The sequence below is a fragment of the Pyxicephalus adspersus genome, chromosome 9, assembly GCF_032062135.1.
Source record: "Pyxicephalus adspersus chromosome 9, UCB_Pads_2.0, whole genome shotgun sequence".
NCBI classification, from domain to species: Eukaryota; Metazoa; Chordata; class Amphibia; order Anura; family Pyxicephalidae; genus Pyxicephalus; species Pyxicephalus adspersus.
The window spans coordinates 48483195-48510979 of NC_092866.1; the positions used below are offsets into that span (position 1 = coordinate 48483195).

The window sequence follows — 27785 nt, forward strand, 5'->3', positions numbered from 1 at the left end:
ATCATTCAGGATTTAAGCCTGTCTGTTCCTTTTTGATGTTAAGCTTTGTTAATTTTTAATTTAATTTTTTTTTTTTTTGGTTGCCGTCCATTTTTTTTTCTTTTGTTTTTGCTGCAGCGTATTTTACTGATTAGTTTAATTATTGATTGCTCATGAAATGATTTGACGTAGATGCACACCGAGACAGTGTAGGCAGTCGCAGGAACAGATGGGGAATCTTGATCGTTATGGCTGCTGAGAACATAGATTTTCACTGGTGGCTCAGCCTTGTCATTGTTTTTTTGTTTCGTGATTTATCATTCAAGAAAAAGGACAAGCCTTGGCCACGAAATGAAATATGACTGCTACATCTATGTTACAGGCACCAAACGTGACTCAACTGTGGGTGGGATCCCCATATCCTGATGTAATTACATAGCTAACAATAAGTAGAAAATAAATTACATTCCTTTTTTATTTCCTTCCTTCTATGCATTTTACCATTCTGTCTCTCCACCTGTCATTTTTTTTGCTACTCTGTTTCTGCTACTTTTTTTACCCTTCCGATTTTGCACCAAATTCAGCTGTATATTAAAATGATCAGCACACCAGTACCCACAGTGGCACCATCTGGCTTTGTCTACACCCAGCTATCAGTAAATGCACAGTACAGATGATAGTCACACTATCCACATATAATAGAATTTACCAACAACTAGATAAAAGGAAACAAAATGATATGATGCCTTCTATCACTATTTCAAACCCAAAGTGTGGACACACCCACATTTTTGTTAGATTAAAGAACAAAAACAGTCTTGTATTGGTTATATTGATTTTCACTGAAAAAATCATTGAACCCAGCTCATTGTCCTACACAATATTGGTGCACCATGGACCAGTCCCTTCAGTGTACTAGGCAGGTGGTAAATGAACCAATAAAGCATCAGATATTTTAGACCTAATATGTCTTTGGGAAGTTCTTGGTACCTTTTATGTCTCCTAATACATAAATATAACAGCAGTAAAAAATACAAAATAAATATTAATACATTAACAATTTAAGTTCAAGGAGTTCTATCTCCTATTCTTTTGTTTAAATGTAACATACATCAGTAGCCACTTTCCGAATCTTGATTACATGTCCACTCTTATCCTTGCACATGTGCATCCGTACCACAGATCACTTGGCACTGGTCATTAAACCTCCCTCAGCTAATCATACCGATTCTCGTAGGATTTCTGCTTGTTCAACCATAAGGGTGAACATGTTGGGGCATCATAAGATCTTGCAGGGCAGCTGTAGTTACCAAAAAATGGAAGTGGAGTGGAGAATAGTTTCAGCAATGTAATGTAAACCAATAACAAACTTGTCAAGGAAAAGACCCAACAAAGTTGGTAAGTCACAAAAACAAACAAAAAGTTTCTCTCCTGTATATTGTGTATGCTTCAATGCAGCATGAGCAACATAAAGCTTAAAAATCATGGTCCTTCTGGCCAAAATAATAGGAAAGTAAAAATAGGACATTTTTGGGATCTCATAGTATACCTACATAGCTATATACAAAATTTCATAGATCTAAAAAAAAAAATCAATTGTGCCAATTTGAGAAGTTGAAATTGTTATTATTAACAGGTATTTATGAATGACCTTATATTGGTCACCTCTATTCTCTCCTTTTTTATCAGTGTAGAATGTCCTATTGGCAACTTGATTTAAATGTTTAAATGTGTTTATAGGATGAAGGGAACCGATTCCTGAAATGATAAATCTAAGAGGCAGAAAGGGAGCCTATTCCTAAAATGACAAATCTAATAGGCAGGGAAGCAATAGTTCAAAGGTATTAGGAACAATATCATATTTATATATAGCTCGATAAAGCAGCTTACAAATAAAGCATACCCTAAGTGTGGGCCTGGAGAATATAGAGAGCCAAACCCGGTGTAGACAGTCCAGATAAACTGTGTTAGCCCTTACTGGTTTACATAAATAAGAAAACAGCCAACTCGTTCTATGACCAAATACTCCCCCTTCCTCAGGGCTTACAATAGTTAATGCACAAATCTTAGCATTTCGCTAATAAAACGCATGGGATGTTTTAAGCATTAGGCTTTGGTCTATATTGCTTTTTCCCTAGTCAGACCTGCCAGAAGAACCAAGAAAGCTTCATGCAACCTGAAAAACATCCATCTACCACATTTTATTGTCAGCTATAATAAACGAAAACAGTTTTACCACCAAAAAAGGTTTTCATAATCTTTATACGTTTCTTAAGGAAACACTTATTGGGACTAAATCAGATTTTGTACAGCAGTGCATTCAATTACCTGCTGTACAGTCAATGGTGTAGTGTGGATCACAGCTTTGATTGGTTATCGATGATTCATCGGCTTAATTGGCGTGCTGTGTGACTGTGCGATTCACTCTTGTCATTATAAGCCCCTTGGCTCATCTTGCAGAACATGCTGTGTTTTTAAATGTGTCTACTTGAGCATTGCTAGTTGAATCCCATTGGTTAATTCATTAACCCTTTTGCTGTGCTTTCAGCTATATGTGCAGTCAAGTATAAGCCCACAAAACAAATGTGATTACCTGCATGGTTTACATGTTCGATAATTAGTGTCTCTCCCTGTTGTCCTCCCATTCTTGATCTTTGTGATACAGTTTGAACCAGTTTTCAAATTAGCGTAATGGGAAAACAATTTGCAGCGTCAAAGTTGATCAGTTTGAAAAAGTACTAATTAATTGCACTGTGGTCACCAATGTCTTAGCCATCATTGATTAATAAGAAAGGAGATCAATTCCTATCTCATTAGTGTGGTAAATGGGCTGTTGGTACGCACCACTCATTTCTGTGAGGGATGCTTTAAATTCATCACATGATAGGACACCCGTTATTAAGTGAAGGTACTTTTGTCTTTTTCAATTTTTAAATATACATCTTTAAATAATCACCTCGATTCAAGTAATTTTATCTATACACTGTCATTGTCCAGTAGGTATCCGCAATACAACCCACTTATAGTAATTTTTAATAGACACTATATAGCTATAAAAATGTTTGCCTTCTACTTAGTGTTCTCTGAACTCCATAGGACCCAGGTTTTGTGAATAAAAGTGTTCCATAATTAATGTTTGCTTTACAATGAATGTAATACATTTGAAGGTCTAGTAAATAATAAATACTGCTCATGCATATTTTGTTTGATTCTACCACTCAGTAGGTTGAACTTCCTTTTCACATTATTTCTAACTTTAACACTTCTGAAAAAGTTTTATTGGAATTTTACAGCTTTCCCAACCTTCTTCACATGGCTTACTCTAAGTCTTCAATTAAATGCTAAGAGTCTGAAAGAAAGCAGCCACTGGGCTGCTTTCGATTTCTAAAAGGGAGAACCAGGGTGATCCAGCAAACATTTGCCGGCTAATAGCAAATGATTTTAAGAAATCCATTCCAGGTTTGCTTGATCACCGAGTTTCCCCCATGATGGTTTACAATCCAGTCTTTGAGAACTTTAACAAATCAGTCCCACTGTTCTTATGTCCTTATGTTGGCCAACCCTCAAGTGCTCTGGGATTCTCTTGTCATGCATGTTCAAGCGAAGATTGTATATATATAGTAATAGTATAGTTTACCCAAACCCCTTATGATTTTCTATAGTTTTCTGGAGTTTGTGGACTCCTATTTGCCCAGCCTGTGATTACATATCGTCTATCTGTTGGAGGAAGAGAAGAGGAGGAGGAAGGGAAAGCCAGGCTTGTAAAGGGCAACCAAGGTTAAATTTAAAAACACAACATTTTATTGTTCCAACAACATAATTTAAAAGATTAAGAGCTGTGTCTCTATAAATGAATCTTAGGCTAACATATAACCACTAGTTTCGCAAAAAATTAGCAATATACCGGTAGTTTAGTATCATACTAGGTTAGCGATGGCGGTAAGGTGTCCCACCCGACGACAAAAACTAGTGGTATATGTTACAATCCAATTTGTGATGAAACTTTTTCTTGACATATATCACAGTAAAGTGCGTGAAAAAAACAACTGCTCCATATTACGCTTATTAAACACTTGGATTATGCATCATGATAGATGAGACACAGCATTACATTACCTAACAGATCCGTATAGCTGGAAACTTTTCTCAGAATGCCGTATCTGGGCAACCAAAGTCATGTTATAGTCAAAAGACTAGATTATTTTAAGTTCAACATATTCTTAGATTACTCCATCACCAATCTTCCAGAAGAAGGCAAAGCAAAGACATAGCTGTTAATTTATATTTCCACTGACAAAAAAGTACTATTATGATCCTTCCAGTCATTAATAACTGAATAATCTTTACTGAACCCTGATTTTGTCACCTTAACAAGTGTCCCCATGGAATATTTACCTTCTGTACCTGTTCTGGTACAAATTAAAAGCTTTGATTTTGGTTCATTTTCAGTTGTGGTAAGAATCGTGCAAAGAAAACATAAGATTTATCTCCCTAATGGGAACAAATACAACAATAACAACCTGACAGAAGTTCCTAACTTGTACTTTGGCCAAAACCCAACCTGGGTGTGAGATGCACCTTTAAAACGATTAAGTTTTTACCATAGGCTGTAAAGATGATCTTAAGCTTGAGTTAACAAGCATGTAAGGAAAAAACTTTTTTGTTTAAAAAAATAGGAAGGGTTAAACCCTTAAACCTTATTGAATATTTTGACACTCTTAGAAGATTTCTTCTCACTTTGTGTTCTAAAGACTCAATGGGAAATTAGAAAAAAAGTTAGAAAAGTTAAATTCAGATGGCCCCAATAAAAGCTTTCCCTCAAACTTTTGCTATAATGAAACAAAGTGTTTGTATTTCACATTACTTTCTATTTTAGTTACAATGGTCACCAGGGCAAATAAAGGAGAAAAACCTCCCCCCTAATAAATCCTCCTAATAAAAAAACCTAACTAAGGATCTGACCCTTCCCTATTTATTCTACAAGTAAAAATATGTTGACACTTTAAATATCCAGGTAAAAGCCTGTAAAAATTCCAGTTTCGTCTCCTTGACTAGTTTCAAGAAAGTAACCATACTCATAGTAATGCTTAAAAATGTTTTACCAACCAAACAAGCATACAGCTTTGAAGTTAGACAATGGCAGCTTCCATAATATTTACAATCATAGCCAAGGATGGTGAGTTCTAACCATAAAACTAAAGTCTTGAAGGCCATCCTTTGGGAATTCTCCTTTTCTCAGAAGAATTTCCCTTAGAAAAGGAATTGCGTATTTGGTTTGGTATAAAAAATACCCCAGTGAGTAGATTGTAAGCCACAGCAAATAAATTGTGCCACTTTGCCACTGTAATTTTGCTTCAACAAATGGAAACACTTATGTGCGGCTGGAATGAAGTGATTATGTTAGCTTGCTACATTTGTTCCCTGTCCTTATCAGCTGTCATGTAAAACCTTCTCTCCAGTGTATTGCTGTGACTGAGAAGCTTGATAAGAGCATTATCTACATTTTGACACATTAACCTACACAAAGGCATCTTGTACTTTGTGCAATCTGAGCACTGCAAAAAGAAAAAAAATCCCTCTTTCAACTCTTTCTTCCTACTGTTGTGGGATCAAGAACACACACACAAAAAAAAAATCAGTTTTCACCAGCCTTGGGATTTTTTTTTTCTTTATTGAACATTGAGTGAGAAGATTTGACTGTGTTATTGGATGATGCTGTTGAATAATGAGGCTGGCCCATAGCAACAATTAAATGTATGCAAGAGCGGAGCTGCTTACATATCACTGAACAATAAACCATGATGGATATTGCGTTGTGCTGTGCACGCTGTGACAATATTTGCCCAGTCTCTGGAATCATTTGTGTTCTGTCTTTTTATTGTTAGTTGATTGCTAAATTATATGTGCCATTCCAACTGCCACGATCCGGCATGATTTAACAGATGCTTCTGATAAAACCAGGGAATTCGGGGAAGACGTCAGAGCAAGGTTCATTAAGTAGCTGCCAGCGCAGAAAGGTTCAGTCAACACTGGCGATAGTTCAATATGAGACATTTTAGTAAACACTTACAAGTAGCACAGAAGGAAAAGTTTAAAAGGAAATAAAATGGATGGTGCCAATTCGCTATGGTCTATTTTCGTAGCATAAATGAACGGCAGAGTATTCTGTCCCATGGAGTCTCAATCAAGTGAATGAAACTTGTTACGTTTCAAGTCTATATGATTCAAGGATCCCGCTGTATTTCTGCATCAATGAAACACAGCAGGTGTGACATACATTGCTCACAGAAAAGTATTATCTCTTCTCTCCATGCTTCTTTTTTTACTTAGACGTTTCTGTGTTCTTTCTCTCTTTTACCTTTTAGCATACAAAGTAGTACCTGTATTATTTTAAGTTTACTTTAATATTTTAGGGCATATAATAAAGTAAGCAATCATGGAAGGTTTGGGCAGTACCAGATCTTTTTACCAATATGGTACTCTACCATTGGTTTTGCAAAGCAAGGATGAAGCTAGATACAACACTTGTGATCTGTCTTGCCAAAATATTAATAAATCTGTTTTGTCAGGTTATAAATCTCATGTTTTAGTTCTACTGTCCAGCAAAACTGCATGATCACCAACCCAACCACAACTTGTTGGCTGGACAGCATATGAGCATCTCCAGGCTGGTGGTGTCATGACGCTTTACTTTTTTGTTTTATTACAATAGAAATGAAAAATACCTGCTTGCTTTTCAAAGTCTCATTGTTAATGAAAATCCATAAAGGACCCTTGGGTCTCGAAGAAGGAAGTATTCCCTCCTTTGACCTATTTATCAATGTGTGAAAAATCCCCGTAAAAAGTTATCTTTATGAGTCCGTGAGAAAAATGGCACTTACATTTATAGTCAATGAGTTATGTCAAAATTCCATCCTTACAGACAGCATTAAAGATCACTGATATCATGCCACTAGCTCTGCCAAGTGGCGTTGGATCTAAAACTAGGTAGGCATCATCTGACAAATGGTCAATTCGTAACAGCTCAAGAAACCCCATCTTCACCGTGGCTGATGTAATGCATAAACCAACAAGTGGTGATGAACCACACTGATTGCACGATTTGCTAGCTACAACTGCCTAAAATTCCATTTTAATACCTCATATTTAACCAATACCATTTTATGTAGATTACCTTTTTGAATTATCTTTGAACTTGGATGAATGGATAATTATGCCTTATGTCAAATTTTTTATAGACAAAATTATTTTTAATTTAAGTTGTGTACTTTTTATTTATTTACTTTTTGTTTTTAAATTAGTAAAGTCAAATCTAGATTAATTATGGAGAGATTGAGATATCTGGGAGCACAAAAAGTTAGAAATAGTATGGCAGGGTTGGCTTCTTTTGACCAATACCTATTTCTAAGGAAAATGCAGACACTGGGGGGCACACAGTATGAATTTCATTTCAAGGTTTTCTGCAATATTAATTCAAAGAATTGTAATTTTCTCATTCTTGTAGAGAGGAACCCAGCCATGTTACATGGTGACCCTCCTGCCTCATGTCCATATTTATTGAAATATTCTGTATAAAGTATGTTGTAATATACTACATATCTCAATTTACTTGGAAACACTTTGGATTCCCTAAGTAATGACTTGTTGGGGGCAACAAGATAGACTAAAATTCATTTCCAAAATTGCCAATCTTTGCTTAGAAATTAATCAACTATAACCAACATGTTATGTAAAAAAAGTCCAAACATAAAAGAATCAAGAATATTTTAAAAATATAGCAAACACATGTACATATTTTTTTTTTTTTTAAATCTGTAGAGAATGAATATACCAACCAGGCAGCACCACTTCTCGATAGATAACATTTGTACATTTTTGTTCTTGGGTTAAATTAAAAAGAAAAAAAAATTGGGCAATATATTTTTCAGTCCCTGGAATCCACCTAAAGCAGTCCCCTCACTCTACATCTAATAATGTTTTGCTTCTTAGCTCTGTCAGTGACAATAAAGTCCCAACAATATCATCCCCCACATCTGAAGTATAGTGCCCTAGCAAATTTAGATGAAGGTCATCTGATGTACACTGACATTACCCGAACAGTTATGTGTATAATTTTACCTATTCACCCTGTCTGTTTAATTTGAATCTGACTGGGGAAATCTAGATCTAACAGCATCTGATATTGCAGCCACAGTTAAGTGCAGTGTTCTTTGGAGTGAATTGCTGTAGTACATGTGTTTATTCATTAAAAAATAATAGAGTCAGAAAAGAGCCCATCGGATGTAGCCTTTGCTTAGATTAAATATACTTAACATATAGAGTAAGAAATGATTAAATGCGTCTCTACCATTAGAGTACAATTTTTCTGTAAAATTATTATTTTTTTATTTATTTTTTATTCTTCCTAATTATTAATACACAATCTAATGCACCCTTTTTTAATAAAATAATCACAATATAAAAAAACACCATTCTGTAGTCAGGAAGTAATGATTACCCTACTAGGACAAACTGAAACATTTTCCTACAAAATTATTATTGATTTTGGTTAGAGTGAGGAGTGACTTTTTAAATACTGTGTGGTAATAAAAAAGCTTTCCACCTATAAATATATGTAAATAGAGAAAACCTATTATCCATCTATATTCATTTTTATCATTCCACCACCAAAAATAAGTGAACCAAAGTGTCAATACATAACGCAACCTTTTTAACTTGGAGGAACCCTTGACAACTTTCAGATCTTCAGGGACCCCCTGCTGTAATTACTATATAAATAACTCACAGTACATGATGGTCAGTGGTAAGAATATATCTTACATTGCTTGTCAGTTGAAAGATTGTCACTTTCAGAGAGAGCCTAAAGAATCATTGGTGTCACTAACCTGAAAGACACAAATTGCTCATTGCTCAAGGAACCCTTGCAACTTCTGATGGAACCCTGGTTGAGAAATGTTGACATAACATATATTGAATTCTCATTCTTGTCAATATATCATAAAATAGTCGCTTCTAATGATTAGATCATTGATGATTAGAGTGAACATGATAATTATTTTTGGTTGTATGTAACTTAATCTATATCTTTCCCCATTTCTGGTATGCACTCAAGATACTCTAGGTATAAGAATAATATTATATCCCTAATAAGATACCCTGCCTGAAAATATTTATAGTACCCATTGAAGGACTTGCACAAGTAACAAAATGCCTTGATTGGTGGACATTCCTACGGAGGCTGCATTTTCATGCAGATTACCCTTGAAAATTCCCATATGCGAAGCTGAGCCTTGATAATTGGAGGAACTGAAATCCAATAAATGAAAGGGCAAACCAAAAACTTTTAAACTGGGAATGATGCAGGGCATCCTCTGGCCAGAAAATGAAGCAGACACTTGTTGCATCTTCTAAAGCTAAATGTAAGATGCTTATTGTGTTCATTGAATTTAGACCTAAGCTTGTACAACTTTGCAAAACTAAAGGTGAGGATAGATTTCCAGACCTAATCTTTATGACATGTAAAGGGTTGCCATTTCAGAATTTGTATAATCAATTTGTAAGGTTGTTATTAGCAGTACAGCCACATAGCTGTTTATGGAACTTTGTCCTACAGGCAGAGAGAAGTCCCAAAGACTGCACATGGGTGGCTTTTTCAATGGCCCCGCTAGCATGTACAGACCAAAAATTGAGGTAAATTTTCTAGTTGCAACTTAAGTTCAATAACCAATTCTTATTTTGCACTATTGTCGAACTACTATCTATTATTGACGTCAAATAAATATGATAAGGGTGTAACATAGGAGTGCATTACTGGCCTCCTGCCATTGATAGGAACCTTCTCAAAATTTAGCCGGGGAGCCTTGTTGCACAGCTATATTGTACCTTTAACAAAGTCTCCTCCGCCAAACACTTTAATCAGAATATGTTGCCTATCTTGCTCTTTTTATATTGTTTGGTTTCATAAAATTTCAAGTTATCGTATGGACACTAACTCTAATGTTTATGACAGTATGAAAAAGTACATAACAATACAAATCAAGACAAGTAAAGCACTTTTAGCTATCGCTGCCCCACCTCAATTTTCCGTTTTTCGCGGAGTGTAGAAGACATTTTTACCAAAACCAAACAAAATATTTAACAGAAAACCAAACCCCTTTTCAGAAGAAAAAACAAAGAGTTAGCAACAAACACTTTACTATACAACGTTATCCCGCACATAGTGGATTATAATAAAAGAATTGTATATAGGGATTCAGACTTTCTGTCATATTCTGTCATATTAGGCAGCACAGAACCATGAGAAAAAGAAGAAAAGAAAAAAAAGATGACAGAATGCAATTATCATTACTTAAGAAGCACCCAAGCCCCTAGGATCGTACCATGTGGTGTGTCTAAAGAGTACTAAAATTTCCTGGAGCTGGGCTGGGGAAAGAGCATAAATAAGGCATCCATGTACCAAAAGAATGTTTGTGGGTGTATCTCTCGATGTTGAGTAGCTTCGATTTTATCTACTGTGATTATAGCTTGGAGATATTGTATCTATTAATTGTCTATTGTGTCCAGTGACTAAACAGGAAAATTCAAAAACTTTAGACTAGAACCTGGATATAACAGGACAGTCCCACAATAAATGTTCAAGAGGAGCCAAAGCCAAGTTACCCTTGGGGCAGGCTGTCAACCTAGGTGCCACATTGCGGGGGTTGGAGGGTATGTTAAGAGCATAATAACTCTAATGTTTTTAAAGGCATGGTCCTTCTTGTTCTCTTGGTGACACCATTCCTTTAACAATAGCATGGTTTTCATCTGGGGTGCTTGGTCTTGCAGCACGTCATGGTTTTTCCCAACTTTAGCTGGACACAGCCTTCTAAAACTCAGGCTCGTTGATTAGCTTGAATGCTAACCCATGCATACTTTCTATCTGTTCTGCTGCATCTGCAGACAGGAACTTGTATGTTCACCTAGCTATTGAACCTCTACTTCGCAACGGTTCAGAGGTAGGACATTCAGAATTTAAATTATCACAGTTCGAGCATGTGCATTTGTGCTGTTGGGGTATACTCACTGAAAGTTTTTGATGAATGTCACAGATCTTAATACTACCCTGTACCACCATTTGGGGTGCAGGTGCATAAAACTCGTAATAGTGCTTCCAACATGCAGGGAAATAAGTTTGAAGTCCATTAAAAAGTGATTTAGGCTGCAAGAGGTGACTGATCCAACTATTGTGGGAATACTATAATATATTATTTAATATTTATGTTTAGTACTTTATTTACCTGGTGTCACTTATGCTAATTGTGATTATGTTTGAATTGAAGGTTAAATTTAGGGATTTCCTAGTATCCTAAAGTACAGTAGGTCTGTTTAAACCTGGATATTGTGCAGAATTGTTTGTCAGTAACACAATTACACATGGAATCTAATAAATAAAATGTGCAGTTGACCGGCTTCTAGATAGTGTCATTGCAGATCATGGTGGGTCTTCCTTAATTTATTATGGCCTTCCATTTTTATAAATTCAAAACATTTTACTTGGGAGAAGCTTTTCCAGGTAACCCCAATAAGGAGGGAAACTCAAGACAAACTTGGAATCAACAAAAAGAATCTTGAGGATATGACTAGGCAAAAGAAGTCTAGACTGCTCTGATCCTTTTGGGGTAAGCCAGCAAAAATTATAATGTATTTGTACTACTTTAATGATCACGATAGTCTTATCTACAATCCCTGAACTGTGTAATACCAATATCCTTACATTCCTCTTATAATAATTGTATATCTCATCCACATAATTGAGGGTGGTATTGTGGTAATTGTGCCTGTAGGCTTCGTCATGATGGGTTTATCAAATTAAAAATACCACTGAGGATGGATTATTAAAGGAGTAGTCGGCAGTTAAATGTAAAGCCAGACCAACTGCTCTAATATTAAAACTTCAAAATTATGCTTATAAGACTTTTTTTTCCTTCCTTGTCCTTTATGACAACCTAAATATGTAAAGCCGGCTATAGCTAAGTTCATGGACTTTAATTAACAGTTAGAACATTGTAATATCACTTGAATTTTAGATTGGTGAGAATCCAACACTGTATTAAGCAGCCAAGACAAAAGGACATGAATTGCGTCACTGAGACTTATTAAATGCGATGCAAATTCAGTAGTCGGATTCCTGCAAACAGGTGCGAGAGATGAATTAATTTTTAAACTCTACCACTCTCTCTCACTCGGGGGATTTTAATGCATCACATTGACAACCCTAGCACGTTGACAATTTCATCCACTAGCATAAAAATTTTCCAGTGCACTTCAGCCAGATATGGGGGATCTATTATTCTATTTTAACCTATTCCCTGCTTGTGGTTCAAGATATCTTGCAATGCAGGAGGTTGCTGAAGCTGTGGGTGGGAGAGAGGTAAGGAAATCAATAAGGAATGGGGAAGCCTATTAGAGTGTGCAAAGAACAATGGTATGCAGTAACTGATGGCAGTCCATAAACAGGGTAAGTAAAGCTATTGTTGGGTGTTAATGATAAATGCAGAATGACTCCAGACCATTAATTCAGTGTATATTGACTAACTAGGGTGACATAAAACTAGATAAGAGCATCAATTAGAAACTTTTGACAACCAATCAGATTTCAGCTTGCAGGAGCTGTAAAAATAAAAAGTGTCTCTGATTGAAAACAATTGGTAACTGCCTACTAAACATTTTAAGTGTTTAATAATTTATTACAATACCACCAGTTAAGGATTATTGTTGATTGATTACTTTGGGTGTATTGTACTTGCTTTGTTAAATGGTCATTATTAAGTCAAAAAGGTGTACAAATTGCAGCAAACTACATGCAAAATTGCCTTTGTTGTTAGTGTAGGGAGCTATTCTGCAAAAAAAAACCCCATGACTATGTACAAAGAGCTGCACAGGAAATAAAAGGATTAAGGAAATGTGACCAATGGAAGATTTTTAAAATTGTCATTTTGAGATGTCCTAAAGCAGCCTTTCTCAACTGTTTTACCCCTGAAGAACCCTTGAAACAATTTTCAGGTCCCGAGGAACCCCTACTAGAATTGGAAAAAGCCTTTTAAATTGGAAAGAATGTCCTCCTACTGTGTGGGTAGAATATTACTTTAATAGACAACTAAAAACATCAGTAGAGTCATGATTATAAGCTCTTTGGGGCAGGGTCCTCCCCTCCTCCTGTGTCACTGTCTGTATCTGTCTGTCATTACCCCTATTTATTGTACAATGCTGCGTAATATGTTGAGACTATATAAATACTGTTTAATATTATAGCCGGCTTTGCCAAGTGGCATTGGCCCCAGAACCATGCAGGCATCATCCAATGGGAAGTCCTTTAGCCACAGTTTAAATTACCCTTGCAACCTCTCGAGGCAACCTGGGATTCCACGAATCCCTTTTCGAAAAATGGCTGTTCTAAAGAATTTTGCTTGTAGATAACGTAATGCAGAAGAAACATGAATGATGGAAAAGGGCTCAACTACACTTCAGCACCCACCTCACTCCTTTTTATCATTTATTAGTCCTGACCGGGCCAGCATTTTATGATTTCTGACTGATTTGTTGAAAATGCATAAAATACTTTCACTGCAGGGTTGTATGTTAGCAGAGTTGAGTAACACCCATACCCCTTATCCCAAGTGTCATCACCTGGGGCTGTATTGCAAAAATTGGTAGCCATGTTTTTAACTAAGTTTGGTACAAAGCAGTGTGCATTGGGTCTAGCTATTCTGCTCGTATTTGGGAATCCTGCACATCCTGCAAGAAATGGAGGTAAGACAATGGAAAGGAGTTGTTAGAACAATGTCTGTCTGGATATATAACTTTTTTATGACCTCAATTGGGCTTTAAGCTATTATAAGCCATGAAGCTAGCTTTTTCAAGTTGTCAGCAACAGCAACCTACATGTTTCTCAGAATATAGCGCACTTTAATTTCAGAGCACAGTGCAGTGGATAGGGATAAGATTAGGAAGATGGCACAGGATGTTTTTCTTTTTATAAAGCTAAACATGTCACTAATATAAAACCCACACACCCTGCCCCTAGGTCAGAGATCTGTGATACATTCACCTTGCTACAGGAAAGAAAAAGGTTACATACACAGTGCTATAGGTATCACCATGTTCTAGAACTGAAAATGTTAATTTCTTTCACTGGGATTTCAAGTCATTCATCTTGCCAGCAGCACAGTTTTTTTTTTTTTTTTACTTTTTATGAATGAAATCCATCTTACTGGCTTTGCATACAAATACTCCTCTGTTATCATTGTGTTCTATTAGCCAGCAAGATTCTGTTTAACTTGTAATTTAATTTTCTCTGGTGCGTTACCATCAGCACACTAACCGCATGCATTTGATCAGCCTTGGAAGAAGTTAAAGGAGAATGACAGCAATAGAAAAAAACTTGCTAATGTGTCTACCTAAATGATCTCAGGTTACTTATTTGAAAATTACATTTTGGTTTGTAGGCCGTAGTTCAGGCAAGTAATGTTACCCAAGGTTGAACCGTTGTTTCTCTATTACAGCAGATTTAGGTGAAGGGTTTTCTAGAGACTCAATCTGCATTATGTGTAACAGCTAAATAAGTTCATTAATGGAGCAATATTTTAATGCAGACAGAATATTTTATGTTACTACAGGCCCCAAATTTTATAGAACATTAATATTGTCTTCTATGAATTTTTTTTTAATTTCTTTAATATTATTATTATTATTATTAAACAGGACTTATATAGCACCAACATATTAGGCAGCACTGTACATTATTATGAACCCCTTCTTGTTTTACTATTGCTAGTATACCAACATAACTAATAGATTATTACAGGACAGTCGATGTGCAATGGACTGATAGCAATCAATTTGTTCAATAGGAATCTGCAGTTATGTTTAATTTAAAACCCCATTGGTTGGCTAAGATGACGCAATAAAACATCTACACTGTATAACAGATTAATCTGAAAAGTTTAATGTTCATTTTGAAATAACTAAAGATGGTCATTGACATGTAGAATATTCAACTTTTATGTAAATGGAAATCAAACTGCACCGATATGAAACTTAGCCAAAAAGCACTGCAACAATCAAACTCAGCAACTTGCAGATTGACCAAGTTTGAAGTCAGTACAATTTGTATGTGATTAGCATAATCATCATTTTTCCACATACCCTTGACCATATCTAGGTATAAGATTTAATTCCTCATTAGAAGCTGCAAAGAACTACTGCACTTGTGTCAATACTTGGGCACCTTCCATTCTTCTAGCCTTGCAAGAGCCCATCAGGAGTTTCATATCATAATATGTATACCTTGCCCACTACTTGATCACAAGACCGATAGTATTTTTATCTAGTATTTATATAGTGCTGACATATTATGACTCAAAGGGGCTCACCATCTAATATCCCTTCCATAGTCGTATGTCATTACCACAGGTCAAGTTTGGGGGGAAGCCAATAAACCTAGCCACATGTTTTTGGAATATGGAAGGAAACCAGGGTATCTGCAGGAAACCCACACAAACATGGCAAGAACATGCATACTCCTTGCAGATAGTGCCCTGGCCAATATTCGAACCTTGGACCTAGCACTGCAAAGACAAGAGTGCTAACCACTGAGCCACTATGTCACCCAACATTAATAAAAGCCTTATCTAGGGACAGAGAGGTGTCACCTTGGTGGCTTCCATTTAGTGTAATGATGAAGAGTGCAGTTTTGGCTTTATCATGTCAAAGACACTGTCAACATCATTTAAGACAACTTATCACTGGAGATGATCAGAAGAAAGACCCAGTATGTCATGTGAACATACAGTGTAAGGGGTCCATATTGGTGGAGAGGGGACTAAACCCAAAGTTTGACATAAATAAATCTATAGGACTCTTGGATATATTTGATCAAATCACCAGCTCAGTTTGCTAATAATTTTTTTTTTAGTTTGATTATTCTTTGTAAATTGTTACCCCATCTATGCATTGATTTTAAATACTTTAACCTAATTTACACTTTGACCTCAGGTTACTAAATGAGTAGACCATGTTTGCTTTAGTTCAATTTTCTGATTGCAAAGTGAATTTTTACTTTGAATAAAGTAAAAAAATCACTTTGCAAAGAATATGCAATTATTTGAAAGGAAATTAAAAAAAAAAAACAGGATTAGGCTTGCATAGATGATGAAGTCATGAAAGCGCCACAGTTTTATCTCACTTGCTAAGCGATAATTTTCCTAGTGAATATGGTAACATTGAATTGAATTCAATTATCCAATAACATGCAAGTAAAATGCTGTTTTAAAAAAATTCCCTGTATTTTTCTCATTTACTAAGATAAACAACAATTTACTTTAAAACATTACTAATCTGTACTCTGATCTATCCCTGTTACCCTATTATGTCATTAATTATTAGCACATGCTTTGGTTTATTTATGGGAATTCAAATTTCCTATTGGATTGTTTCACTTTTGGCAAATAAATACTTATAAATCTAAGCCTATTTTATAACTTCTCAAATAGTAATTTGTTCAACAAATAGGGCTTATTTATTTGTTGTGTGTGGGTTGAGATTGATGAACATACTTAAAAGGTAAAAAGCATTAAAACTAGAATTGGGAAAACAAACTCTGATGAACTTGAAAGGTAAAATGTAAACATTGTAAAATGTGCAGAAAAGTGCACACAAAGTTTTAGGTTCTGTATATCTAGAGCTGCTCCAACTCTCTGGAATGGTCTTCCTCTTCCTATTCGGCTTGCTCCTACTTTCTGCTCATTTAAAAGAGCACTCAAAACCCATTTTTTCAAACTTGCCTACCCGGCTTCTTCTGTCATTTGAAACCATCACTACTTCCCACACTACATATCTCACATCCTTTGTGTGTGAAATTCCCCCACCTACTAGATTGTAAGCTCTTCGGGGCAGGGTCCTCTCCTCCTGTATCACTGTCTGTATTAGTCTGTCATTTGCAAACCCTATTTAATGTACAGCGCTGCGTAATATGATGGCGCTATATAAATCCTGTTTAATAATAATAATATATATGTTTGTAAAATACAAATAATTTTTATTCAATTACACACATCTGTAAATGTTTAGGTTTTAAAAAGCAAAGGCATTGTGACATGTGGCACACAAATATGGGGGGAGCTTTGTAAAAGCCCAGAGTTCTACAGTAAAATAACTTTGGTTTTTATAGAAAAGGAATTATGGAAAATACAGTTAAAGTGGAGTTTTTTTCTTTATATGATATATGGGACTCAATTCTGGTCTGCATGGTCTAAAGTTCGGATCATTAAGCACTGAGAGAATGGGTGCTGTAACATTGTATGCCATTCTCCGAGATCCATCATTTTTATGGTGTTACGTCAATAATATATCTTTGACAGTCCCATGGGTTATCCGGAAGGATGAAAGGCGTCACCTAGGGGAATAATTCAATCTTACATGGCAAAGGTTATCGTAACCACTTCTACATCTTCCAATAACACCCTTCACACACAGTTGGGTGCGTGAATACAGCTGGTGCTAAACAGCCCTGAGAAAATACACAATTTCACACACTACATCTACGCACAAGTCTTTATATTTTTACTGCATATGTTTTCTGGGAAATCTGTCTCTTTCACAGCAACACTGTATTTTTAGACTTGACAGCCACAGACGTACACCACGCTCTTGAAGAGAACAGATTTATTGCTTTCGTCAAGTTTTTTTTTTTTTTATTAAATCACATCATTTACATAGAGAACTTTAAACATATTCTGTCACGCTCTGGGTAATTTAACAAGGCAGTGAAAAGAGCATCACTATGCAGGGACCTATGGCAACCACAGGCAAAGTTGGCAAATGTCTCACATCCTTCAGGTCATTGCTATGGTATTTAAAAATATATTTTGAGAAAACACCATCTCACACCATCCTAGAATGCCTTCCCTATCGTTGGTGTGCAGATCACTGTTTAATGAGCATGGCACTAGACACAATAGGGTAAAGGCTGCATCCTGGGTATCACAATATATGGCATGAGGAATAGTCAGCTATCGAGTGTTTTGAGAGCATTGTCATTCAATGGACTCATAGAAATTCCTAATAGGGTTGTATTGAATCCTTAGTGTGGTCTTTCAACAGGGTCACCCAACCATTTGTTTGACAGTACTTTGTCATTGTCATGTGTCTGCTGCACAGTACATCCAGTCTTGTTATCCAGTCATGTGTCAACACATTAGCCACCGCTTTCCTAACGATAATCAGCACTGCGGCATGGCCAGGTTACAACTACACACCTGACCTCAATCAATATTACCTAAATTGAAAATTAAGTCAGTGCCTCTTTTAACCATGCTGGTTTTGCGTTTTAAAGAATCGTCATCCATTATGACCTGAATGGTTCTCATATTTATTACTTTGCTCATTCATTCCTGCCATGACATGCAGTTTGTTCTCAAACATGTTTGCCTAGAATTGGATTTGAGTTAAAACCTTCTACGTCCTTCTGGTTTCACAGCATTTACAGTGACTCTACCTATTTGCAAAAGTCTAGAAAGTCATTAGGTTTTTTTATGGACATGTAATTGTGGTGCTTAAAGTAGAAAAAGTGTCCATAAGAAAAAGAAAAGTTTAGAAAAACTGTATTTTTTTACATACAAAGTTCTTACTTTACTGCAAAATTGTTTACAGTGGAACTGTAGCATGGCCAAGGGTGGGCAGTACTTGTCATAACGTTCACGTATGCACAGCAACACAAAAACAGATTTACCACTTGGGGAGCCTCCTTTAGACCTGAGAGCTATGTAATCCCCATTTTTACGCCTGCTAATACCATCTTCTCCAGATCTTCAAGTTCTCCAGTCCAAGTTCTGTTTTTGGCCATGGTGTGGTGACTGATTATGTAACTCCTGTGCATGCACACTTTAGTGTTACTTTTTCTAGATATTTAAAAGTTTAAGATATAAAAAGAATAGGCTTGGGGCATACACTGCACTGTCCAGTGTACAACTGGACAAAGTAATGTACAATTCTCATCTACTATCAAGCACTACAACCTTGCATTTTATTGTAAACTTCAGTTTCACATTACTATATATCATTGTATGCTTGGGGGACTGAAGTGTATGTTCATCTCTCTGAAGAGTGCGTGGGCCTAAATATACTCCTTTGAAAAAATACATAGTCTTAGGACTGATATATTTTTGATATATAAAAGTTGGATAGTTTTGTAAGTCTCATGAGTTTCAAACAATGAAGTAGTCATTGGAATTTTTATAAATCATGTTTCACTGTTAGGAATGAAGGATGGAAAAAATACCAACAAGACTTTCAGCTATTGTAAATGACACATAGAGCAAATTAGGGAAACTTATTGGACACAAATTATGAGCAAAAAGCTATACTTGTCTGAGATGAACTGTAAACTTTATATTGAATTTTTCCCCTGAACCATTCTTTTTTTTATAAGTCCTTATGCAATTTTCTGTATTTGATCTAGTGTGATAGAGATGGTATACTGTCTAGTGGTTCAATGGTAATTGAACTAATACTTTATACAATAGTTATACTCATTCTTTACTTTAAAAAAAATATTAAAGAAAAGCCCTTGAATTCTGTCTGTTCTGTATAGGTGCCCTTTAGGGAAAATAGTTTTTCTATGACAGGCTTTGCTCCTTATAGAGTCTAATAGATTTTGTCATAGCACAATTGACAATGCTTGGAGATGTGTTGCATTCTTGTGTTAAAGGAAGCTGAATGATGAGGAGTCTTTGTTATGAGGGCTTGATATTTTATTTAGGTGAGTTCATGTAATTTTCGCAGAGCAGTAGTCATTTTGTTAAGCTCATAAAGTACATTGTCATTTATAATCATATTTTTTTAGCATATAGGTCAGGAAATTCTATCACAATTGGCCATTTCCTTTGGGTTTATACCCACTGCTATCGCCCCGCTACACCATTTTACCTTTACCTAAAAATCTCTCTCCTGCCTAAGACTGGGGGGGGGAATTAAAAACTTTACTTTCAATTGATTTTTTTTCCTAATACTTGTATTTTTTGCAATTTCATTGTGCTTGGCTGGAATGTTTAAAACCCACCTCTGGACACTACACATGTTTACCTCTCATGCATTTTCAACATTTTTTTTTTCACAAATATACTTTACTAACCCTAGTCTGTGCTTCATGTTCTTCACTGGTGTGCAAGTGGAAAGTGGTGATACAATGAATGGTCAGTAAGAAGTGTTTTTGTCAACCAGGCCTAACTAAAATATCAGTTTTAGCTGGTTTTTAACTTCTGAAAGTCTCTTGCTTTGAAGTCTATGTATATTGTGGCAAGCCGAGTACACAGATTTACGGAGGCTATACATTTAGGAGCGGTGAGGCACTTTAGGTCAGGTGGTATATTTTAGGAAAAAATATTTCTTAAGTCTTCGTGTATCTGTATCCCATCAATAGCGATTGCCTTCTCACATCCATGATAATTCATATGCTGTATCCTTATTCATTTTAAAAAAAGTGCCAGATTTTGTTAGTATCCAACTTTTCAAATATTTTACCTTTTTACACACAATAGGTACATTATTTAATGGGTGGGCAATTCTATATAGTGTTTGCTGCCACCATTTTGCAGCCTTGTGTGCATGGCCATTATTTGCTTTGCACAGTCAGGGGAAAGTTTAGTTGGCCACCCTTAAAATAGTCTAAAGGCAGCAAGGCACAGTCTTGTTCACCATCTGACTTGGGAAAAAGGGGCAATGTCAGCAATGTTTTTGGCTTTCGTAAAGGAAACCCATGGTGAGGGAGATATGTAGGCTGCCTTTGCTGGTTTTACTTCTGAAGATTTGAGTTGACCGGCTGTATTTGAAGACATTTATGTCCATGGCAAGAGTATCGTCTTGAGTTTTGACTGCTTTGTTTTTTCCCAGGATCTCAGAAGGACAGTGATATCATCCTTGCATAGGCACTGCAGGTGAAAGAAAGGGATTATATAAATATTCTATTTCTTTTTGGTTTTACACCTACTAATAGGTACATTTCAAAAAGGGACCAAAAAGTGTAAGAGCTTAACTCCTTCCCACTTCATGTTAATGTAAAAAGATCTACTTAGATTTGAACTTGAAGTGAAAGAAGACTCCATGACAAAGACATTTTCATTTCTCAATCAGGATTAAGATCAGAGGCTATACGTTTAAGATCTCACTTTCATTTTTTGGCAGCATTTCATTGCAGTCCAAAACATCTGCACAAGAATGGATTTCTTTCATTTCTGCCAAATTTGTCTAAAGTAGTTTTAAAAGTGTATTTATTTTAAACCAATATATTGTATGATATGCAAGACTAAGCTATACTATATCATGTATGTAAAGTGAAGCCTTTTGTTTACTGCCTTTTGCCTGCTTCATATTTAAGCTTAAAATTTCATCTGTATTGTGTATCTGTCAATAGATGGTGCATGTGGTTGGGGAATGCTTGGTTATAATGGTGGGACAATATATACAGGGTGATGCTTAAAAATGTTTAAAAAATGTTTATTAAGGCCTATGATTTTTTTGGTGTTCTAGGATATTAAGAATGTCATTATCTCCAAATGTAACCATAACATGCTATTACTGGGCCAGCCTTAGATGCATGTCAACTAGGATTTTACTCCATATTGTAGAGACCAACCTGTCAGCTAGCATATTCTTCTTATACCAAACTCATCCCACCAACCAATATCTACCAAACCTTCCAACTAGCATAACTACCAAAGAGATAATCATAACATGGATGAACTTGTGAACCAATGTGTGAGTCAACATACCTTCTTTTTACAGACCCACCAAAACTACTCCTCAAAATAGTGACAAACTTGCCATTAAACTGACAGCCAATCAGCAAAGTAGTATTGTATACTGACTTCTTTATTGCACACCACAGTAAAACAGCACCATGATTTATGGGCCAGTATGCCCAGCATTTCTCTTGCCTCCAGAAAAAAATATAGGGTATCAAGGAAGAGCAGGAAAGTTAAAACAGACCTTGCTTTATGTCAGTTTATTAGCTAAACCTCTGTCCACAGATTTATAAACCACATGGTTAAAGGAAAGAAAAAAAAAGCAAATAACACTTAACTTACAATGAAGATTCCATATGATCTTGTGTAGGCAAGAATGACATCAGTCCTTATCCTTGAATCCTAATATTGCAAATCCCATTTCCCAAGGGTGCCCATTAGAGAATCCCAACAAAAGGCTGATTAACGTCACACTGAAGCACACAGGATTTACAGATGTAACATGATAATGCTAATGTCTTGAGGGGGGTACAAATTTAACCACACATTTGTTTCATCAGGGTCCACTTTAGGTATCAATATATGGGGATGAGCAAAGTATATGTTCATATTACATTTACTGCAAACATCTGCGGCTGCTAAAAACAGATATTTAGACAATTTTGTAAATTTATTAAAAAGAAAAAAAACTGAAAAACTGAAATATCACATTTACATAAGTATTCAGGTCCTTTACTTAGTACTTAGTTGAAACACCTTTGGATTCAATTACAGCCTCAAATCTTTTGGGGTATGGTTCAACATGCTTTATTATGCTGGGCATGACAAAATTGAAAAAAGTGAAGAGAGGTCTGAATTCTTTCTACTATACTGGGAATAAACTTTAGCATTTTGTCAGATATGTTTAAAACAATTTTCAAAGATACTAAAACTTACATCTTGAAAAGTCTAATAACAGAAAATCTATTTATATACCGATATCAGAAAATATGTGAAGCAAAATGTGTCAAAGTTCCAAGAGGCAAAGAAACCATCTAATCAAAATCTGCTACAACATCAGAAAAACTGAAATATCACATTTACATAAGTATTCAGGTCCTTTACTTAGTACTTAGTTGAAACACCTTTGGATTCAATTACAGCCTCAAATCTTTTGGGGTATGGTTCAACATGCTTTATTATGCTGGGCATGACAAAATTGAAAAAAGTGAAGAGAGGTCTGAATTCTTTCTACTATACTGGGAATAAACTTTAGCATTTTGTCAGATATGTTTAAAACAATTTTCAAAGATACTAAAACTTACATCTTGAAAAGTCTAATAACAGAAAATCTATTTATATACCGATATCAGAAAATATGTGAAGCAAAATGTGTCAAAGTTCCAAGAGGCAAAGAAACCATCTAATCAAAATCTGCTACAACATCAGAAAAAGTATACTAGTAGAGATTCAGAGCCTCAGTGTTTTTCTAGGAAATGAAACATGAGTTGTAGAACATGGAATACAACTATAGCAAAAAAACAACCCTGAAAACTACCTGTACTTATTATTAATAACAAGTAAAAAGCAACAAAGACTACGGCAGAAAGCTGGCCACTTAGCAGAACGAGTGTTAAAACAAAGATCAACAGATCTGTGGTTTTTAATCTTTTTTTCTTACACACCAAGCAAGGCTTAAATGTCACTACTTTCAAAGGGGCTCTCTGTCCTGTAAAGCTTATTGACAAAATCTGCTTGTTTCTGAAAAATGGAGGCATTTTCCAGAAACAAGCATAAGCCATTTTCCCAAGACTTTATGGGTGTCTTCTGCCAAAAACTCTTTTATTTACCTTCTTGCAAATGTTTTTCTCTGCAAATAGACTCCATGCTGTACAGTGCACAGTCCGCGGCATCTCTCAGATATCAAGAACAAAGCCCGGGGCTGGGATTATGTAACTTCCATGCTAATGTTAATCCTCCCATAACAGATTGGTAGGTAGGTTTTTGGTCACATCACCAAAGCTTAAAATGGACCTAAATCAGGAGTTAGTACTATTTGACAAGAGACATGCTTGTCAAATACCTAACTCCCTGGCTCCTAGTATTTTTTTTTTTCAAGCTCTACCAGAGATTACATTAAATAATGAGTGAGGAGGATGGCTGTCTTCCCTGAAGCTGGCAGTGATGATGGCAGCTCCCATGCCTGCAGCCATGACAGGTCCCGGAACTGTCATCTTTGCAGGGTGACTGTTATTTTTTATTTACCTAGCTAGACTGGTATAGTGTATCTAAAATTTTACCAAAATGTTTTTCTTAGTTTTGGTTAGTGTGAAGAATAATTAACATTTTCAAGTTTTCTTAGTTGGAGGTTGCATTCTAGATATTCCTCTAAAAAGGAAAAAAGGCGTCCCCAGTAGAGTTAGGCTAAGAATGTTCTTTTTATTGTTTAGAAAAACCTTTTTTGAATTACAAATTTTGCTGGGCATGGATGTGGAAAAGTCTGGGGCTCTGCTTAGTAAACTGGGATCCATACTCCACTTTCTAACTCATTAAAGACTGACAGTGGGGAAATATGCCTATTCATGTAGATGACCAATAGTTTTATCAAAATTGACTTTATCTGTAAGAGACTAAGCATTCTAACGTGTTGGGTATGGATTCACTTAAATATAGTTTTAAAGCAAACCTCTGAATTGGCAATATAGGTCCAAGCAACATGTTTGTTTTTTATTTCCAAGCTACACATATAGACCTTTCTATCACTACCCTGTTCTACAGTTGAGAGTGAGGAAAGAAAATCCTAATGTATGCTCTAGTGAGAGTTAACGCAGGCCTTCCCATGTGACTCCCCTGTCATCATTCCCATGTGACTGTACTGAACCAATTACAAAATGTAAGTGCTATCACATGACAGGCAGAGGAGTAACTCACATGCTTCTCCGCACCAGGTTATTTTCCTTGTTTCAGGTGGTTAGACGGGGGAGCTAAGCAAAACCATTTCTAACCACTGGCAAAGCATAGATTTTCTTTCCACTAAATTTATAGTGTAAGTTGACTTTTAATATATTGAGTGCACTCTTCCCAAAGTACCCATTTTGAATGTAAATGTTTCCAGTGTCCAAGACCTTAATAAATAATCTGATAATTAGTAGGCAATAAAAATAATAAAAAGTATATTTATTGTCCTTTCAGTACAATGGATAATGGAAGGTGATAATATTATTGATTGTGTTTTTGATTTGCATGACATATAATAACTACATTATAATTTTCTTTTTAGGAGTTTGTTTGTATAGTCGCAAAGATTCACTTCAGCGCCCAGCACATGCAGCAACAAAGACTTTTCAAGCCCTTCGGATCTTTGTAAACAATGAACTTAATGAACTTTATGCAGGACTCCAGACAGCTGAAAAGTTTCTAAAAACTGGTGGTAGGCTTGTTGTTATTTCCTTTCATTCCTTAGAAGACCGAATAGTCAAGAGATTCCTACATGGAATACGCATGGATGAAAAACCTAATATGAGTGTTAGACAATGGGTTAGACAAGGGCGGAAAGAAGACAAAGAGATAGATGATGATGATGATGATGATGATGACGAAGAAGAATTTTCAAGTTCAGGGCCTAACTCTACGTGGAAAATTTTACAACGTAAAGTTATCCTACCAGCTCATCAAGATGTTATTGAAAACCCACGGGGACGATCTGCCAAACTGAGAGCTGCCATTAGATTATAATAACTTTAGTTTTTGTAAATTAAGAAATTATTGTTTATTGAATAAGTTTGAAAAAAAAAGGAAAACAATGTATATGCGTATTAAAATTTATTCTGCTTCTATTCACCTTCCTTGGTTTCTTTTTTTCCCTTTCACCAACATGTAAGTGAATTTTTAAATTAATTTTTTTTCATTTTATAGACAATTTAATTAACCTCCTGGGCGGTTCATTTCTGTCCGGATTTATATGTCTAAAAGCGGTACATTGTTTTTCATAAACATTTATTTTACAGTGTAATATAATAATTTGAGTATAATAAAGTTTGAAACACAATTATAATGAAAAGACTGAGAAGGAGTTCGGTATTTTTGATGCAGCAGTGTATTAACATAAATTTAGACAAGGTTATACAATGTTGAATCACACAGCAAGTGTATAAATTACAGACTCCCATTAAATCTCTAGGAGGGTGCAAAAGGCTGGACATTGACTCCTATGTCTGGACGCAGAATTGGGCGTATAAGAGTTGGAGAAAAGATAGATGTTGTGTACTGATGCGTTTCGCCTACAGTCATTGTTGGATTTCCCAAAATCCTCTGAGGAAGTCTCTATAGGCGAAATGCGTCAGGACTCCATTCTGTAATTTATGCACTTGCTGTGTGATTAAACATTTTATAAACGTGTCTAAATTTATGTTGTTTAATATACTGCTGCATCTAAAATACCCTACTCTTTCTCAGTCTTTTCATTTGTATTATGTATTTTTAAGGGTATGCAGCGCATCAAGAGGAGGGGAATTAGTACACTCTCTACAAAAGTTTGAAACACAAAATCATGTCGAAATAATAAATAAAATGTTTTTTTTTTTAAAGTTTTTTTTTTTTTAAATAATTTAAAAAAAATGTTTAAAAAAATATACTCCTACTATTATACTGTAAAATAAATTTTCATGAAAGACAATGAACTGCATTTACACTTGCATTCAATACAGTTATTTTGTATTGAATGCAATACAAATAGATTTGAAATTCCCGCCGCCCGCCCGACGCAACGGCCGCACATACTGACGCCACCGGGAACTCCTAGTGACTCATCAGATGCAGAGGACGCCGGGCCAGAGGAAGTGAGAGGACAGTGATCCTGAAGAATGACGTCGGCGTATCAGGTAGAAAAAATATAAACTTCCCTGCAAACAATCTGGCAACAATTTAGGGAAATCCTTTTTCCTTTCCAGCATGATTGTGAACCCTGTGGAAAAGACAGGTCCATGAGTTTGTTGTGAAAAAATGTGGCCTCGACAGAGCTCCCACCCTATTAAATGCCTTTAGAAAGTCAGATCTTTTACAATGTGAGTATCTGATCCCACAAATTCCCACAAGCACACTTCAAAATTATGCGAATAGCCTTTCCATAGGGTCAGCTATATCTTTTAAAGGGTTGGAATTCAAAGACATGATAACATACCTGTGTTTTGGAATAAGATGTCCAACAAGCTCAAATAGGTGTTATGGTCGGGCATCCATAAACATTTGGCCATATAGTGTATATTGCTAGACAAGCAATAGACAGAGATTGAATAAGCATGAATGCCCAATCTGACCAAATTTATACAGTGGTATGAGCCATTGGGACCATGTTTGTCTATTATTCATGTACAAGTAAATGTAAAACAGAGCTGACGAGCAACACTGATGATGCTGATGGCACTATTTTTCCAAACAATAAGTTTCTTAAACTCCTGAATGTTCCTGATGGAGGCAGGTTCAAGGGCCTCCCTAAACTATTAAACAGCCAATCAGTCTGGCCAGAATGGGTACCTTATGTGTCAGGTCTTTAAGTGTAATAAGCTTGCAGAAAGATAATATTATGATGTTGATGCTGAAATAAAATCCTAACAAAACTGAAGTGTCAAAATATTTGAATATGGAGAGTTGCCAATTTAACTTCAAACACATTTATGCTATATGGTAAATTTGCATATTTGTGTTTAGAAACAAAATATACTCTCAGTCACAATGGGCGGCTGGAAGGATGACACATAAATAACATATTGTTATAACACAGAAGGAAAAAAGAATACATTTATAATCCTCTAGCAAGTTTCCAGAGCAGTAAACAACTTTTAGCAAAGCAGCGTATTTATCTTAACCTCAAATATTCTACATTGACTGCAAAATTTTTCTTAAAACATATTTTATAGGAATAAGAAACATTTACCTGCCTTGACTACCGTTTCCCCAATGATAAGACACTGTCTTATTTTTTTTTTGAAGGCCAAAATATGCTCTAGGGCTTATTTTCAGGGGGATGCCTTATTTACCCATGAAGAAGACTAC

General features: G+C 35.7%; 1 protein-coding gene across 3 annotated transcripts in view; it reads left to right on the forward strand.

Moving 5' to 3' along the window:
- Positions 1 to 25579, forward strand: part of METTL15 (methyltransferase 15, mitochondrial 12S rRNA N4-cytidine) — a 134886-nt gene extending 109307 nt beyond the window's left edge. For all 3 annotated transcript variants that reach the window (XM_072421845.1, XM_072421844.1, XM_072421846.1), the window contains one exon: positions 25015 to 25579. In XM_072421845.1, the coding sequence (XP_072277946.1) occupies positions 25015 to 25469 (455 nt within the window). In that variant the 3' untranslated portion in view covers positions 25470 to 25579. The remainder of the gene's footprint in view (positions 1 to 25014) is intronic.
- The last annotated feature ends 2206 nt before the right edge of the window (positions 25580 to 27785 follow it).